The following is a 15,891-nucleotide window of genomic DNA, read 5'->3' as shown; positions in this document are numbered from 1 at the left end:
AGAACATTTTGAGTACCCCAAAAGGAAACCCCGTACCATTAGCGATCACTCCCTCTTCTCCCTACCCCCATCTCCCCCCCCAACAACCGTTAATCTGCTCTCTGCCCCCACAGATTTACCTATTCTGGATATTTCATATATATCGAATCCCACAATGTGTAGTTTTTGTGTGTCTGGCATCTTTCATTTTGCATGTTTTCAGGGTTCATCCATGCTGTAGCAGGTGTCAGCACTTTGTTCCTTTTTATGACCTAGGCTTCCATCGTATGAACATACCGTCTGTTGTGTGTGTGTTCATCAGCTGACCGGCATTTGGGGGCTTCCACATTTGCGCTATTGTGAATAGCACCTGCATTCTTCTATTGACCACCCTCTCTGGTATGATCATCTCTCTTGTAGAGATGTAGCGCTGAGGCCAGAACGAAAGGGACTTCATTCCCACCTGGCACCCCCTCAGCGGGTCAGGGGAGAGTGACCGGTTGACACCAGAGGAAGAGAAGATGTTAGTTCCTCAGTGAAGCCAGGGAGAGCCCAAAGCCCTCAACTCCTGGGAGGCCTGTTTGCTCACCTTTCTCGGCTCTGTAAAGTGTGAGGAACAAAAGCACATGTATGTCAAGGACGCACGATCCCAAGACCCTTTCCGTGGCTTGCTCAGGTTCCACAGTGAGAGGGGCTGTGTGGAATCCAGTGGGAGCTCTGCCATGTCAGCACCTGGAAGCCTTCCTGGGGAAGCAAGTCCGAGCCTCCTGCCACAGCACAGCCCTGTCCTGCCCTCCTTCTGATGTCCAGGGGAAGCCAGCCCCCGTCCTCTGAAGCCATGGGCCCCTCCCACTCTGCGGTCCTGTCCATGACAAAGCTCGGTCTGTGGTGGCTCCTTCTGATCCCAGCAGGTGAGTGGGTGTCATCACTAGGACATCATGTCACACCTGTGGGCTCCCATGCAGCATGGAGGATTTTGTGGTTAGCATTAGCCGGCGGTTCGTTGACAAGTGGTTGGGAATGAAAGGCTCACTGAGACGTGTGAAGCCCTTCTCCCTCTGCTCAGCCCACACAGACCAGGTGTCTCCCCCATACTGCTGTGCCTTGGGGCTCCTCAGTTCAAGGCTGCATCTTGTCTCCAGGTCGGGTCCTCCCCACTCCTCTGCCTCTGCCTCTCTCTCCAGCACTTACTTTCCTGCCTTCTTATCTAATAGTCACAGACTACCTGCTATGTCTTGAGCTCCCAGCATGTGCTGCTTGCTTCGTTAAGCTCCACCACACCGTTATATTTAATCTGCAACAGTGTTTTGAGGTAGGTTCTGGATGGCGTCCGCATTTTACAGATGAGGAAACAGATTAAGTGGCTCTGATTTGACGGCAGAGGGACCCGAGCACTCACCACCATGGCCTCCTGGAGCCCCCACTCTTCCTTCCCGTCCACAGGGTCGGCACAGCGAGCCCCACATACCCAAGCTGAGGACTGCCTCTTCAAACACCTCTTTAGGGGCTACAACCGCTGGGCACGGCCGGTGCCCAACACCTCGGACGTGGTGATCGTGCGCTTCGGGCTGTCTATTGCCCAGCTCATCGATGTGGTGCGCCTGTCCCCCCATGCTTCTCCCCCTTGGGATCAGCCCCCAGACCACAGGTCCCTTTCCTGGGGTCCTTCCTCCCTCCCTTCCCAGCTCCAGCCCTTCTCCATCCAACTCTCCCAGCCCTGGAGCCCCTGAGAGGGCATTGATCGGCAGCAATGGGTTGTCTAGGTGCCCTGTTTATTCTACTGGACACAAACCCAGAGGACCCAAGTGGCCAGTGTGCTCCTGAAGGATCTGAGGAAGGGTGGCAGTGTCAGGAGGGGATGGAAGGTTACGCTGGGCTTGGGGTGCCATGCGAGAGGTTCTTCTGGGGAGTAGGGAGTCCATATTAGCCCATCCCACTCCACTCTGTTTTGGGGGGCTGGCTCCATCACTCTATTGTTCTTACTCTCTCCACTCAGGATGAGAAGAACCAAATGATGACCACCAATGTCTGGCTAAAGCAGGTGAGAGCTTCTTCCCTGGCTGAGGCAAGAGTGGGGGTGGGAACCCGCTGACCCCAGACCCCTCCCAGGACTCTCTCACAAACAGAGGGATTCTGAATTCACGTTTCACAGGAGAGTTGCCACTGGGGATATTCCCAAAGCTGGCCGATTGCGGGCTGCTTCTCGGAGGGGCTGTGCTCTGAGATTCTGAGTCCAGTCCCTGAGAAGGTCGCCTACAAGAACCTAGTCATCCCCTTTCCGGGAGTGGGCATTTCCTGCATGCCGGCCATTGTTTGCAGATCAGCTCATTCTGAGTAGTCACTGAAAACCCAGGGGAGGTTTCATTCTGCCCATTTTACAGCTGAGGAAAGCCTGCCCCAGAGTGCAGTTCAGCTAGAAAGGGGGAGCCCAGGTGTGCTCAACTCAGAACTCCAGGCTCCATCTGCAGGAGAATGCTGGGTGTTCCAAATCTGTGCTGCTTAACAAACGACCCCAATACTTAATGGCCTAAAGCAGCAGTTTATCATACCTCATAGTTTTATGGCCAGGAGTTTGGGTGGTTTCTTCCACTTTGCATGGCAACCACTGGTGTTACCTGGTGCTATTTAACCTGTGGCTGGTTTGCTCTGGAGGGTCTAAGAGAGCTTCACTCATATCCATTCCTTAGCAGGGATGTCTGGAAGGCTCTGGAAGGTTCTGGAAGTTTCTGGAAGCTGGGCCCAATTGGGCCGTTCACCCTCTTCAGGCATACTCAGGGTCTTTCTCCAGCAGGGGAGTTGGTTGCCTTACCTGGAGGTTCAGAGACCCCTGAGTAAGGGTCCCAAGAGACAGGAAATGAAGCTGCTGGTTTCTTAAGGTCTAGAAACTGGCCCAGCATCACTTCTGGCAAAGAATGTGTGGTCCGTTTTGATGTACCATTCTTGGGGGCAGCACTTGGGGGCATAGGCTTTATTAGAGCCTGAATATATTCCTTTCCACTTCACCCCTTTATGCTCTGCCCAGCCCCTCCCCAGGCCCAGAAGTGGAGATGGTGGGAGAACATGAGAAAGAGGACCTAGCCCTCTGCCTCCTTTCCTCCCACTACTCCCTCTTCCTGCCCCGCTGGTAACCTGACCATCTCCTATCTCAGAGGTTGGCACTCAGAAAAACCACGACAATCAGAATTGTGATTGGCAACTCTATTTTGAGTCTTTTGAATGAACACCTTACTTTGCATGGCCCCAGGGCTGTATACTGGCCATTTAGTTTATAACTGAATGCTTAGGTGAGGGGCATAGGGCGGACCCCTCTGACACTGTTCACCCTGCAGCTGCCAGGGGGTCATGCAGCTCATCTTTACAGATGTACAAATTGAGGCCCAGAGCGGTAAGGGACTTGGGAAACCACACAGTCCTGCAGTGCAGGGACCAACTCTAGGACCTGGGTTACCATCACTGTCCCCATGAGCCGGTCTCCTTGGCTTCAGGGGCTGGGGTGGGGAGCGGAGGAAGGGGTGCCAGAGCAGGAGTCCGGCCGACCAGCACTGCCTCTGACTAGCCTGTGATACTCTGCAGGTTACTTAACCTATCAGAGTCTTATTTCCCCACCTGTTAAATGGGGATAGGATCATCTGTTGCCAATTACTATAACCCATGGGTGTAGATGCCCTCCAAATGTTGGTTGAGCCCCAAAGCTTGAGAGATGAGGGACTAGGGGGAGGGGGCTACATTAATGAGGACCAATCTCTTTCAAAATTGTTCATCAATGTCTTGAGAAGTCCTGACAAGTCCTGACAATTTTACGAATTTTTTTAACCTTCCTTATTTTGCATGGCCTGGCTCCTTTGTTCACCTAAGCCTCCCCTTCCAGGTGAGCAGTCAATATCTCCAGGAGGCCAGTGTCTTCCCAAGCATGGGTTGGGCATCAATAGCGGTGTTTCGTGAAATGATTTTACTTGCCTTGCTAGCCTTCTTGTAATAGTCTTATATTTATATGTTAGTGGATATTTTCAAATGCTCTTGATTTTCTAGTTAAGTCAGTGATGTAAAGTTTCAAAATTTAGGTAATTTAAAAAATAGTGAACCAATTTAGAGGAAAATACTAAGTACATGATGATACAGGCAGTATACAGGTATATTGGCAAAAATTATGAAACTGGGACTTGGGTGCTTGGAGTTTGGGGACCACTGAACTAGACCAGTGCTCTGCCTCTCATGCAGCTGCTTCATGAAAATGCTATTTCCCTTCACTCCTTCCTGGATCTCTACCAGCTGGATGCTTTGTGTAAACGTTACACAACTATCCTTAGAGGGGAAGAGGCATCATGCATGGGACCCTTTCCAAGGGTGCATTACTGCACTATTTTAGTGAAGATGTGCAAAAGCAAAATGGCCCCTGGAATGAGGGCAGGCTCGGAGTCGGGGAGGCCAGGATTCAAGTACCAGTGCTGCCACTTACTAGCAGCGTACCCTCCACACCTCACTTTCTTCACCCTAACCCATAGGATTGTTGCGAAGATTAGAAAGAACCATCTAAAGGTCCTGTAAAAAAACTGGGTTTCTAAATGGTAGTGGCTATTATTTTAATTATGAAAAGCCCCCGGGAGGCAAAGGACAGCCTTGTGGGTTGACCCAAGTCATTATCTGTTGGGGGTGGTTGTTTCTTTCAGGTCCAGAAGGGATGTGGGCAGCCCTCCCAGAAATGGAACCAGACAACTTTAGAGGGAGGAGGCATTGTTTTCATTGCTCAGCTACACATTTACTGAGCATTTCCCCTGGGCTTGGTGCTAGGGAGCCAGAGTGAACCAGTTGTCTTCCTTGGCCTGTAGAACTTACAGAGGCATTAAATAAATACATATGCAAATCCACATTGATCACCACTTGTGATGATGCCAAAGAGAATTTCAGCAAGTGAATAATACTAACCTGGTTCTGGGGAGGAAGATTCACTTGGCCCTGCTGCTGGAATCAAAGTTGGGGCCCAGAGCATCCCCTCCCTGCTGGGACTCCCAAGGGGGGGCGCTCTGGAGCACAGTTTGGAGGTCACTGTGGACTCCCAGGTCTCAGCTGCATAACCCTGGTGGGACGTTTTCACTTCCCTGGTTCTCAGTTTCCTTACCTGTTAAAATGGGGAAATTCTTTCACCTGCTCAGCTTTCCCTCCCCAGCTCGCCCACGGAGGCTCTTCCTAGACAGAAGGTGTACAGATCCTTTGTAAACTGTGAGGAACTAACAGTGTTGTTCCTACAAATGAGTGAGGTGGCTCTCCAGGGTCATCTCGCTAGGGGGTGCGGAATGAGACCAGAGGTGGGACTAGGGTGACCTATCATCCAGCTGCGCTCAGGACTTTGAGTACTAGAGCTGGGGGAAAGCGGGGTTGGTTATCGAAGCCTGGAATCCCGATCCTCAGCTCAGAGCCCTGTCCCAGCCTCACAGCCTCTTCTGGGGCTTAGGGGAGGAACTTGGGGGTGCTCCCAAGGCCAGCTGCTGGGCGTCCCCAGGCCCCTCCCCAGGCAGTGCCTGGTGATGCAACACCCCTCCCTGTGCACAGGAGTGGAATGACTACAAGCTGCACTGGAACCCAGCTGATTTCGGCAACATCACATCCCTCCGGGTCCCTTCGGAGATGATCTGGATCCCTGACATTGTCCTCTACAACAAGTAGGAAGCTGGGGGGGGGGGGTCCTGGAGGCCCCTGGGAGCCCCTGGGAAGGGCGGGTACAGTGAAGCTCGCCTGGGTTGGACTTGGGAGGTCCCCCTTGTGTCTCAGCTTCTTTGCCTTCCTCTCAACTCCTGCTTTGCTCATTCTCACCCCCTCCACATTTCCTCTTAATTCCTTCATTCCTTTCACTTTGTTCTCTCACTCGTACACCAAAACTTACTGAGCACCCACACTGAATTAATGCATGGTGCTGTGCGCGTGGGACACAGATTTACCAACACTGAGCAGTATTTGAAAAATTGGCTGATGTAGGCTCTGAAAACAATGCCGAAGAGTTGGCAGTTTGCAGGATGGCGGGATTGTTGGAACTGGTAAGCGGCATCCCCGGGGAGCACCCTCAAGGGGGCAAATTCACTTGGCATCGGTATTTTGTGAAACTCACATTATAGTTGCTTTGCATTCAAGACCAAAAAAGGAGCCATCTTTGAACATAATGACAAGAAGCTAATAAAAGGCAGGGGAGTCGAAAGAGAGTCCCAGTGAACACCAACAACACAATTTTTTTTTTAAAAAAAAAGATAGAGAGATCTAGTTTTTTATCTGTTTGCTTGGTGTCAGGTAATTCTTCACTTAGAAATCAAAACTTAAAAGATGTTTGGCATTATGCTTGTCCGACGGTGTTTTCTAACGTGGGGCTCTAAGGAGCACCCGTTCTCGGAGATATGAATAAGTATGAAAAGCAGTCATGCGGTCAAATAATCTCGGAAAACTTTGTATGTCGTTAACTCCCCCACCCTGGCCCCAGTCCTTAGGAAAATGTTAGCACAAGACAGCATTTTCAGTGTTGTTGGAAGTTGTGCTGCCAAGAAACCCATGTAGTCTAGGTTTTCCCAAATCATTTGACCCGAATTTGGAAGAACTATCTTTAAACATAAAATAAAGGGAGACAGATCCATTTTTGAGTTTTGGTGTCTTCAGAGAAAGTCATGACAATGACTCCTTTATACCACCCCGTCCTGGTCAGACCCAAAGCCCTTGTCCCTGAGCCATGTCCATAAACACACATTCAGCACGGATTACCGTAAGGTCTAACTGCAGCTGCCTGGTGTTGGCGGCTGTCACTGGACTCATGGGCCCCTTCCTCCATATCTTTATGCCCTGGAGCCAGCACTCAAGATCCTTCTAGTTCCTGCTCCCTTTGCACCTGGCAGAAAAGTCAGGAGAAAAGTCCTAGCATCAGATATGACCTGAAGTTTGGGATCGTCAATAAAGCTTGGACCAGTGGTCTTTGATAATAACAGGAAATTCTTTGGATAGGACGAAAGTCCAAACCAAATTCTTGCAGACATTTAAAGAAGGGTCTCCTCTAGCCCGACATTCCACTCCAGGTTAAACAGGAGGATGGAGGAAATTGCACCTTTCCTTCCTCCAAATGGGGCACATGTTGCCATCTAGTGGTAGTTCTATGTGGTGACAAAAATGCCTTTAAAAAAAAAGTTAAACTTCGGACTGATCTGTTCGTTATTGTTTATCAAAGTTCCCGTTTCCAACCTTCTAAGTTACCCGTTTTCCAATCCCTAGCCTGGGATTTCTCCATAGGAAAGAAGTCTGTCTTCCCGTGTTTTCTTCTGATTCCCTTGACTTTAAGGAATTGGAGGGAGAAGGAAGGCTCCTTAAACACCAGGGCGCAGAGCCCACAGCACCATCCCCCTAGGGGAATCAGGGACTCAGGCTCTCAGGAAGCCCTAGCAAATGGTCACTGTTCCTCCAGTGTTCCCAGAGCCCTGGTGGGCCCTTGGATGCCTAGCCCCATGATGCCACAGGGGTCATTTCCCACCACCCTTTCTTATGCCCTGCCCCCCCCCCCCAGCCTGAGCGCACACTGTGAGTTTTGTCCTTCCCCTCCTCTGTTCCTTGTTCCCCACCTTTGCTCCGCTAGTATGCTCTCCACCCCATCTCTCCACCAATCCTACTGGCAACCTTCAGGGTGACCCTGCTCACTCCAGCCAGAAGGGAGGCCCGTCCTCCCCGCCCGCCCCCAGTGGGCTACCCTTGTGATGCTGTTGACAAACCACCTCCCTTGTGTTAAAGGCGTTTAGGGCTGTATCGCATTTCCTCGTGGTTCCTCATGGTTCCTTAAGGGCAGGCCTGTGTCTCACATTCCATCCCCCACAGCTCCTCTACAGGCCCTAGCGGATGGGGCTTAGTGCAGAAATGCCCAGTACATGGACGGGGTCAAGCAGGTATCTTCCATCACCAGCAAAGGTGTTAGGTCTCTTCTGAGCCAGGAACTAAGGATCCCGGCTCGAAAAGACGTGACCCTAGATGAGGGCTTTGCTCACCATCTGCTGCGGGGAGAAAATATAAATAATCACCCTAAAATATTAAATAAACACAAACAGGCCATAAGACTATCTGTCCCATGCGTTTATAAATATGTAAAAAGTTATATATGTGATCTGTATGTCAATCAGATATGTATGATATATATAACATCAGAAGGTTAATAGCGGTTGTTTTTAAAATTCTTGGTATTGTCCTACTTTGGTCATTAAAAAGATAGTGTCTGAAAGACAACTCAGGGAGCTCTAAATGTGGGTGTGCTGGGGGAGTCTCGCACACTTGCATAGATCCCAACAACTGAGCCAGGTCTGGCTTTGTTATTAGGGTTCCCTGTTGCAGGCTGTCTGGAGCAGCCTGGCGTGGGCAGGTGGGCTGAGCCGGGTCCCCCAGCTCCTCTCCTCTCCCCAGTGCAGATGGCGAGTTTGCAGTGACCCACATGACCAAGGCCCACCTCTTCTCCACGGGCACCGTGCACTGGGTGCCCCCCGCCATCTACAAGAGCTCCTGCAGCATCGACGTTACCTTCTTCCCCTTCGACCAGCAGAACTGCAAGATGAAGTTTGGCTCCTGGACCTACGACAAGGCCAAGATCGACCTGGAGCAGATGGAGCCGACAGTGGACCTGAAGGACTACTGGGAGAGCGGCGAGTGGGCCATCATCAATGCCACGGGCACCTACAACACCAAGAAGTATGACTGCTGTGTTGAGATCTACCCCGACGTCACCTACTACTTCGTCATCCGGCGCCTGCCCCTCTTCTACACCATCAACCTCATTATCCCCTGCCTGCTCATCTCCTGCCTCACCGTGCTCGTCTTCTACCTGCCCTCAGACTGCGGCGAGAAGATCACGCTCTGCATCTCCGTACTGCTCTCGCTCACCGTCTTCCTCCTGCTCATCACTGACATCATCCCCTCCACCTCCCTGGTCATCCCGCTCATCGGCGAGTACCTGCTCTTCACCATGATCTTCGTCACGCTCTCCATCGTCATCACGGTCTTTGTCCTCAACGTCCACCACCGCTCCCCCAGCACCCACACGATGCCCCACTGGGTGCGGGTGGCCTTTCTGGGCTGTGTGCCCCGGTGGCTTCTGATGAACCGGCCCCTGCCCTCCTTGGAGCCCCATGACCTCCCAGATCTGAAGCCCAGCTCCTCTTGTCACTGGCTGGAGACCAACGTGGATGCAGAGGAGAGGGAAGAGGAAGAGGAGGAGGAAGACAGATGGGTGTGCGCGGCTCAATCATCCCCCTCCCTGGGTGTCCTCTGCGGCCATGGTGGTCTGCACCAAGGGGCCTCAGGTCCCAAGGCAGAGGCCGGGTTGCAGGAGGGTGGGCTTCTGCTGTCACCTCGCATACAGAAGGCACTGGAAGGTGTGCACTCTATTGCTGATCACCTGCGATCTGAGGATGCTGACTCTTCGGTGAGTTGGGGCCGGGAGAGGGAAACTTCCTCTGGTGACTACCCCTCATCCCGTGTTCGTTTAGACCTCCTAGTCTCCTCCACGAGGACCCATTTCCTTCAGTTGTGGCCCTTGGGAGTCTGGACTAAACTGTGATAAAGAACGTCTAGCTGGCGGGTGGCAGAGTAGCAATCAAGAATGCCCCGGCTGAGGCTAACTGGAAGACAGCAAGCCAGAGGGGGAGGCATCCCAGATGCTGAAATTCCCCGTGCCATCCTTGTCACCACCATTACCCTGTAGGTGGTGGAGGAAGGGGACAGAGGGAGGCAAAGTGGATATCATCAGATGATAAATCAGATAAATCAGGCTGCTGCTTCCTCAGCCTTCCTCCTCTGTCCTGGTGGTTTCCTCCCAGTTCTATTTGTTTTGTGGGCTCTGGGCATGTTGTGGAATTCACTATTCACCCACAAACCCTGAGGAACCTTGGTTGTACCAGGTGGGCTCCCCTCCCCGGCCCCTGCCGTGCGCAGCATTAGTAGGTCAGCAGGCCACTGCTCGGGATCACAGACTTCTTACCAGCCTAGGGAAGGATGAAAGGCCAGGTGGTTATTAGTGGGTGGCCTTGTTGAGTGGATAAGAAAAATTAATCATTATCTAATCTGGGAGCAGGTAGGAATCCAGACCTGCTTGCTTGGGCTGTAAGCCCAAATTCCACAAAGCTCTGCCCCTCCCCCCATGACCCTCCCACCTTTCCCTGGGCCACACCTACCTCACCTAGCTCCTCCTCTCCACCTCGTGCAGTGGGTGGGGGATTGGGGGGGGAGGCAACGTGGGGGCAGCACAGTCTTCACCATTTTGTAACTGCCGGATGTTGAGTTTAAATCACTGCAGCCCCCCTGGGAAGGTCCATGCCCTTTGGTGGTTCTAGAACATCTAGCCTCCCTTATCTGGAAATTGAGAGTCTATGGAAAGGCACTGGGTCATGTCATAGGGGTGGGATAGGATAGGGATCACTAGGAGAGGCTTGTTTGAGTCTTGAGACAACCTTAACCTCCCCAGGTCTCAGTGGGGCCACTGCTGTCCCCGGTGTCATCCTTACAGAGGCTGTTCATGGGGGGGACACTTCCCCTCTCCCAAGGCCTGGCCTCTGTCACAGTGAGCCCATTTCCACCCGCAGGTGAAGGAAGACTGGAAGTATGTGGCCATGGTCATTGATAGGATATTCCTCTGGTTGTTTATCATCGTCTGCTTCCTGGGGACCATTGGACTCTTTCTTCCTCCGTTCCTGGCTGGAATGATCTGATTTCCTGTCCCTTGCTTTGACCCAATGGTGGCACTGCTGACCATCTTTAACCACTGCCCCATCTAGTACACCTTTGGGGTCAATGCCATCTGACTGCAGTCACTCTCTGTCAAGTCCCTACACTGGCCTGATCATCGAAGACTCCTTGGGTCAATTCATTTGACGTTATTGTACTGTGTGCCGAGACTCTGCTGGGCACAGAGCCCGGTTTTGGATGCTGGGGAACTCGGAAATAAGGAACTTGCTCTGCCGAAGGTTATAATATGGTGGTGACAATGTGAAGCCATGTAAGATTCTCCTGTAGGAGCCATGAAGACACTGAGTAACAGGAGGACCAAGAGGGGCGATCCAGGGGGTAGAGGCACAGACCTCAAAGGATGGGTGCGTGGTGGAGAAGGGAGAGGGTGCTTTAGGGGGTGGAAGGGCTGTGAACAATATTTTGGATTCAGGAATGAGCCCAAGGTGTATAGGAGAACAGGCAGGCTGAGATGGGGCTTCAGTGTGGGAGCTGTGGGAGGAGGTTGGAAAGGCAGGTTAGGGTGTCTTGAGTCTGATCCTGTGGGTTTAACGTTGGTCAAGACTCTCCTGGAAGGAGAGAAAGGGGGAAGCAGGGCCACAGGTGGGGTAGAGGTACAGGTCAGACCTTCTGAGTGGCAGAAGGATGTGTGGTTGGATGCAGGTAGCTGGGCCGTCCCACCTGCCTAGAAGCTCATTTGAACCCCTGGCTTCCCCTCACCTTTAGCAACACTGCCTCACCTTCCTGCTGCAAACTGGCTCAGCACCAGCCGGCCCCAAGAGGTTTGGCCGTGCTGCAGTCCCCGCCATCTGTCCTTGAATGCACGTTGACAAACCAGGAGGTATCCTGGACCATCCTTGACTCAAAAGCCCCATTGGCGGGGCAAGTGGTGGCCAGCCCGCAGGACAGTTTGCTCAGAGTGACTGACAGGAGTGAGCTGGGTTGCTTTGCACATCGACTGCTGTGGAAATGCAGAAGCTGCAGGACGGCTTCCCTTCCCAGCCTGGCCTCCTGGTCCTTCCTGAAGCCCCTCAATGGCTTCTGAGCCACTCTGTGCAGCCTGAGAATCCTCGCACCTCAGAATCCAGCAATCCAGAGCCCTCAGCCGCATGCTGGAGCCCCGAGGAGCTCCTGCCCCAGGGTCAGGCCTCCCCCTGCCTGTCCAGCCCTCAGAGGGCAGAACCTCAGCAGCTAACGGAAGTGGACACTGGCTCTCTGGACCATGTGGGGATCCTGGATAGGAAGTTGAGCAGGGTGAACTTCCGGTTTCCCTTCGGCCTTTGGGGTACCCCACTCACCTGTCCCTGACAATCACAGAGGAAACCTGCAACACCCCGGCCCAGACCCCCACTCCTCAGTTCCTCCCAAGACCCCCTACTCGGCGACCCATCTGGTTTCTGGCTTCCCCCGGCTCCTGGGGGGGGCAGCCTCCCAGCCTCCCTTCTCCGTCCATCCTGGTGCAGTGACGTTCCCTCATGCTATTCCATCTTCCATCCACCTTGCATGTGAGTAAAGAGATGAAATAAAGCTAGGGCCGGTGCTCATTCAGCTGTGTGACCCCTCCTCAGCATCCCCAGGACCACTGAAGCTCCACTGGAGCCCCAGTCACTTGCACGACAGCTGGGAGAGTGCCATTGGCATTGCTCACGTGGCACAGGAGGGGGCTGCCCTGGGTCCCCGCTGGAAAGTCACCCTTGGGTCAGGCGCAGGGGTGAAGGGGCTGGAGCACGCCCCTGACCCTACTGCCCCGGTGTCACCACACACCCCTCCGTGCTCATGATCGAGCCTGGAATCGGCTCTTGATCTGCACACACCAGAGCACAATCGATTTCTTCCAGGGCGGTGGCCCGAGGTCAATGTCGCCCTCCCTACACAGAGCAGGTCAAGCAAACAAAACAATCAAACCACAAAGCAAATGGTACAATTTTAATTCATCCACAAGTCAAATAGAAAGAAGGTAAAAGAGTGTTTTGCACAAACACGAGGGAGGGGTGGGGCAGATGGGAAAGGGGGGCGGAGAAAAGGAGAAGTAAGAAAAGAGGGAGAGAAGGAAGGGGCAAAGTCAGGGAAGAGAGAGAAAGGGCACAGGGAAGAGAGCAGATTGTGGTCCAAGTCCTGTTTTGGCCTCATCTCTCCCCTTCTCCCTGACGCTGGGCGTGTTGACAACACAGCGTCTTGTGCCCGGACTCCCAATAGCTTGTTCCTGGACTGGGTCCCAGGTCCCCCCTCAGGGGGGCACACGGCTGTCAGTCCAGACCACACTCACATTAAATAAATTCCAATATACACTGTACAAGAAAGCCAGGCCCATCCCTCATCTTGCCAGCCGCCCACCCCCAAAAGGAAAGCCCCTCCCCAGCCCCTCTGTGCATCAGGGGACCTCCATGGGCGGAAGAAGAAGGAATAGCTTGGCTCCAATAGAGAGGCCTGCCATGTCCACGCATAAAGCCATCGTGCCCACTAGGGGCACTAGTGTGACCCCCCCCCCCCCCAAGTGGGGCAGGCAGGTGTGAGGAGGGAGTGGCCAGCAGCAGCAGGGCTCCCTCTGAGCCCTCTTGGTCACCCCCTGGCATCTATAGCCCTGAGTCCCCTCTGTCCAGCTGCAGCCTGAGCAGCACAGTCCGGGGGTTGGGGTGGGGAGAGGGGGTCGTGCAAAGTGGCAAGGGAAGAAGGACTCCCCGCAGCCTTCCCCCTGAGAAGACCCACATGACCGAAGGCAAGGCAGGGGCCGGTGGGGGGGGCAGGGGAGGGAACACTACAGGCAGGGGCAGAAGACGCAGGCAGGTGGCGCCCACCCTCCATCACTCTGCAGGTGGGTGGGCCAGATTGGCCAGAACTTTGGCCTGGTCTACGGCATCGAGCAGGTTCTTGGCGTCCACCGCCAGGGTGTGGGAGGCTGTGAGCATCTGCCGCTTGCACTCCTCACTCAGGGAGGTCACGGCGTTTTGCTGGGCCAGGCGCATCTTATTGATGAGCTCCGCTAGGTCCTTGTTGAGCAGTTTCTGGGTCCCCTCGATCTGTAAGAAAAGCACACAGGAGAGGCTGGGAGCCTGAGGGGCTGCAAAGTTTAAGCCTGGAGAATTGGGGAAGCCGTGCAAGTATCCCCTTTGGTGTTGGCCGAGGCAGGCGGAAGTTCTCTGGGGGACAGTTCTGATCCAAGCCTGGACCGAGCCTAAGGTCCCATGTGGGCTGGAGCCAGGTCAGCAAGGACACACATTGCAGACGCCGCAGACCCCAGCCCACCCCAGCCCACCCCATGCTAGCTCAGTCTGACGCAGCCCCACAGACTGTCCCCTTCACGGCTGCATCCCTCGTGCTGGCCCAAGGTCAGAGTGAACGGTCAGGGGACAAGTGCGCTCATTCATGTGTTAGCTGTCTACCTTCGAATCAAGAGACCAGGGACCATGGCTTGAGCTGTAGGGTTTGGTTGACCGCCATATCCCAGTGCCTAGCACACTGCTGAGCGCATACTCGGCCCTCGAGATATTTACCAAGTGAAATGAATGACGGAGCCTTCACGTGGAGGGTAAGGACCTCTCACATCCGAAGGGACAGCTCCAGCTGGGGCTCCTCTATGGGCTGTTGCTGCCACCCAAAGGGAGGCTGGGAAATGCCCAAGCCCTCCCGCACTGTCTTGTCTCCAATAGTCACAGGCTGTGGGGACAGCGGTGTGAGGCGGCCGTCCCTGTGCTGTGTTGTTGGCTCACAGCCTGGTGGGGGGCATGGGGTTCTGCTGAGCTCCATGGCTGGTTTCCAGGCAGACAACCAACACACGTGCAGAGGCGCTAGTGTTCAGCATCCAACTATGTTCAGCGTCTCCCACAGCTGCGGTAACGACCCATGACCGGGGCGGGGCGGGGAGGGGGGGTGGTGGCTCAAAACAACACAGATTAGTCTCTTCCACTCCCGGAGGTCAGAAGGCTGGAATGGGTCCTATGGGGCTAAAGTCAAGGGGACAGCAGGGCCATGCTCCTTCTACAGGCTCTAGGGGAGAGAATCTGTTCCCTGCCTTTTCCAGCTTCTAGAGGCTGCCGCCTTCCTTGGCTTCTGGATCCTTCCAGCAGTGACATTATCCCAACCTCTGCTTCTGTCATCCCATCTCCTTCTCTGGCTCTTATAGGATGTCTGCTTCTGACACCCTCTTACAAGGACCCTTGTGCCTCATTGCACCCACTTGGATAATGCAGCATAATCACCCCATCTCAAGATCCTTAACTTAATCACACCTGCAAAGTACGGTACCACAGTACTTTAGTACACTTAGCCTTAGTGTGGCAGCTAATTAGATAAAGAGTCACGGGGAGGGAAAAGGGAAAGGGAAAGGGAAGGTCTGTCCTCCTTTGCACACCCTCGTGCATTATGAAATCACCACAACTCTCTAAGACTTAAACGGGGAGACTCCCCCTAGGAGGCTGGTCGGGTCCCTGGGTGCCCACTCAGCCCCCCTGTGGTCCCGCTCAGATCTGTTGTGCAGAGCCACGCGTGGAAGGCTCAGCAGACAGACACGAGGCTGCCCATGTGGTCCTTCTGAGTCTCCTGTGTGAAGCGCAGCTGGGGATGGGTGAAGGTGAAGGGCAGAAGTGACAGCTGATGAACTGTCTTCAGCTTCAGGAGCATACCCACCTCTGTCCGGGAGGACGACGGCAAGGAGGGCAGGAGATCATCCACACTCCCAATGAGCTTCCTCAGGGTCAGGCCCACGTTCTGCGAGAGAGAGGGGTAGGGTGACTATCACCCCTGGCTTTTTGGAGAAAGCCGTGTTTCCCTGGGGAAGAGCCCTCCTGGGATGGTACCTGCCCTCCACGACTCCCTGGCACTAAATTCCCGCCAACCACTTTGCACTAAAGGAAGTCTTTCTGGGAAAGGCACCTGCTGGGCAGACAAGGAAGCCCAGCTCCACCCCCTTCCACCCAGGGCCAGAATGAGCAGCCTCCACCTGCCCTGTCCACGGCTCTCACCTTTACCACCACCACGTAGCCCTCGGGAGGCAGCTGACAGATCTCATTCTTGAGGTCCAGCACAGCCCGCACTAGCTCCATGACATTGAGGTATACCAGATCATCGGTCCGGTCCAGGTTGGCTGTGGGCTGGATGGACTGTGGGGGGGGGGGAAGCAAGTGGCCAGAGGGGAGGGTCGTGAGTCTGGGGGACACTGTGATTCTTTCTTGGGCAGGCACTATTGTGCCAACA

At 53.9% G+C, this 15,891-nt stretch overlaps 2 protein-coding genes across 3 annotated transcripts in view; one reads left to right on the top strand and one right to left on the bottom strand.

The window, feature by feature from the left end:
* The first annotated feature begins 817 nt into the window (after window positions 1–817).
* Window positions 818–10,685, top strand: CHRNA2 (cholinergic receptor nicotinic alpha 2 subunit). Its single transcript, XM_032389168.1, has 6 exons — window positions 818–890; window positions 1,423–1,574; window positions 1,976–2,020; window positions 5,527–5,636; window positions 8,389–9,403; window positions 10,560–10,685. The coding sequence occupies exons 1-6, from the start codon at window positions 818–820 to the stop codon at window positions 10,683–10,685; spliced, it is 1,521 nt and encodes a 506-aa protein (XP_032245059.1).
* A 1,923-nt stretch (window positions 10,686–12,608) lies between these two features.
* Window positions 12,609–15,891, bottom strand: part of PTK2B (protein tyrosine kinase 2 beta) — a 122,975-nt gene continuing 119,692 nt past the window's right edge. For both annotated transcript variants that reach the window (XM_032388989.1, XM_032388990.1), the window contains exons 29-31: window positions 15,660–15,797; window positions 15,325–15,405; window positions 12,609–13,718 (exon numbers count right to left, since the gene is read on the bottom strand). In XM_032388989.1, the coding sequence (XP_032244880.1) occupies window positions 13,503–13,718; window positions 15,325–15,405; window positions 15,660–15,797 (435 nt within the window). In that variant the 3' untranslated portion in view covers window positions 12,609–13,502. The remainder of the gene's footprint in view (window positions 13,719–15,324; window positions 15,406–15,659; window positions 15,798–15,891) is intronic.

The sequence above is a fragment of the Phoca vitulina genome, unplaced genomic scaffold (genome assembly GCF_004348235.1).
Source record: "Phoca vitulina isolate PV1807 unplaced genomic scaffold, GSC_HSeal_1.0 scaffold53, whole genome shotgun sequence".
NCBI lineage: Eukaryota > Metazoa > Chordata > Mammalia > Carnivora > Phocidae > Phoca > Phoca vitulina.
This window is presented reverse-complemented; position numbering and strand designations above follow the sequence as displayed.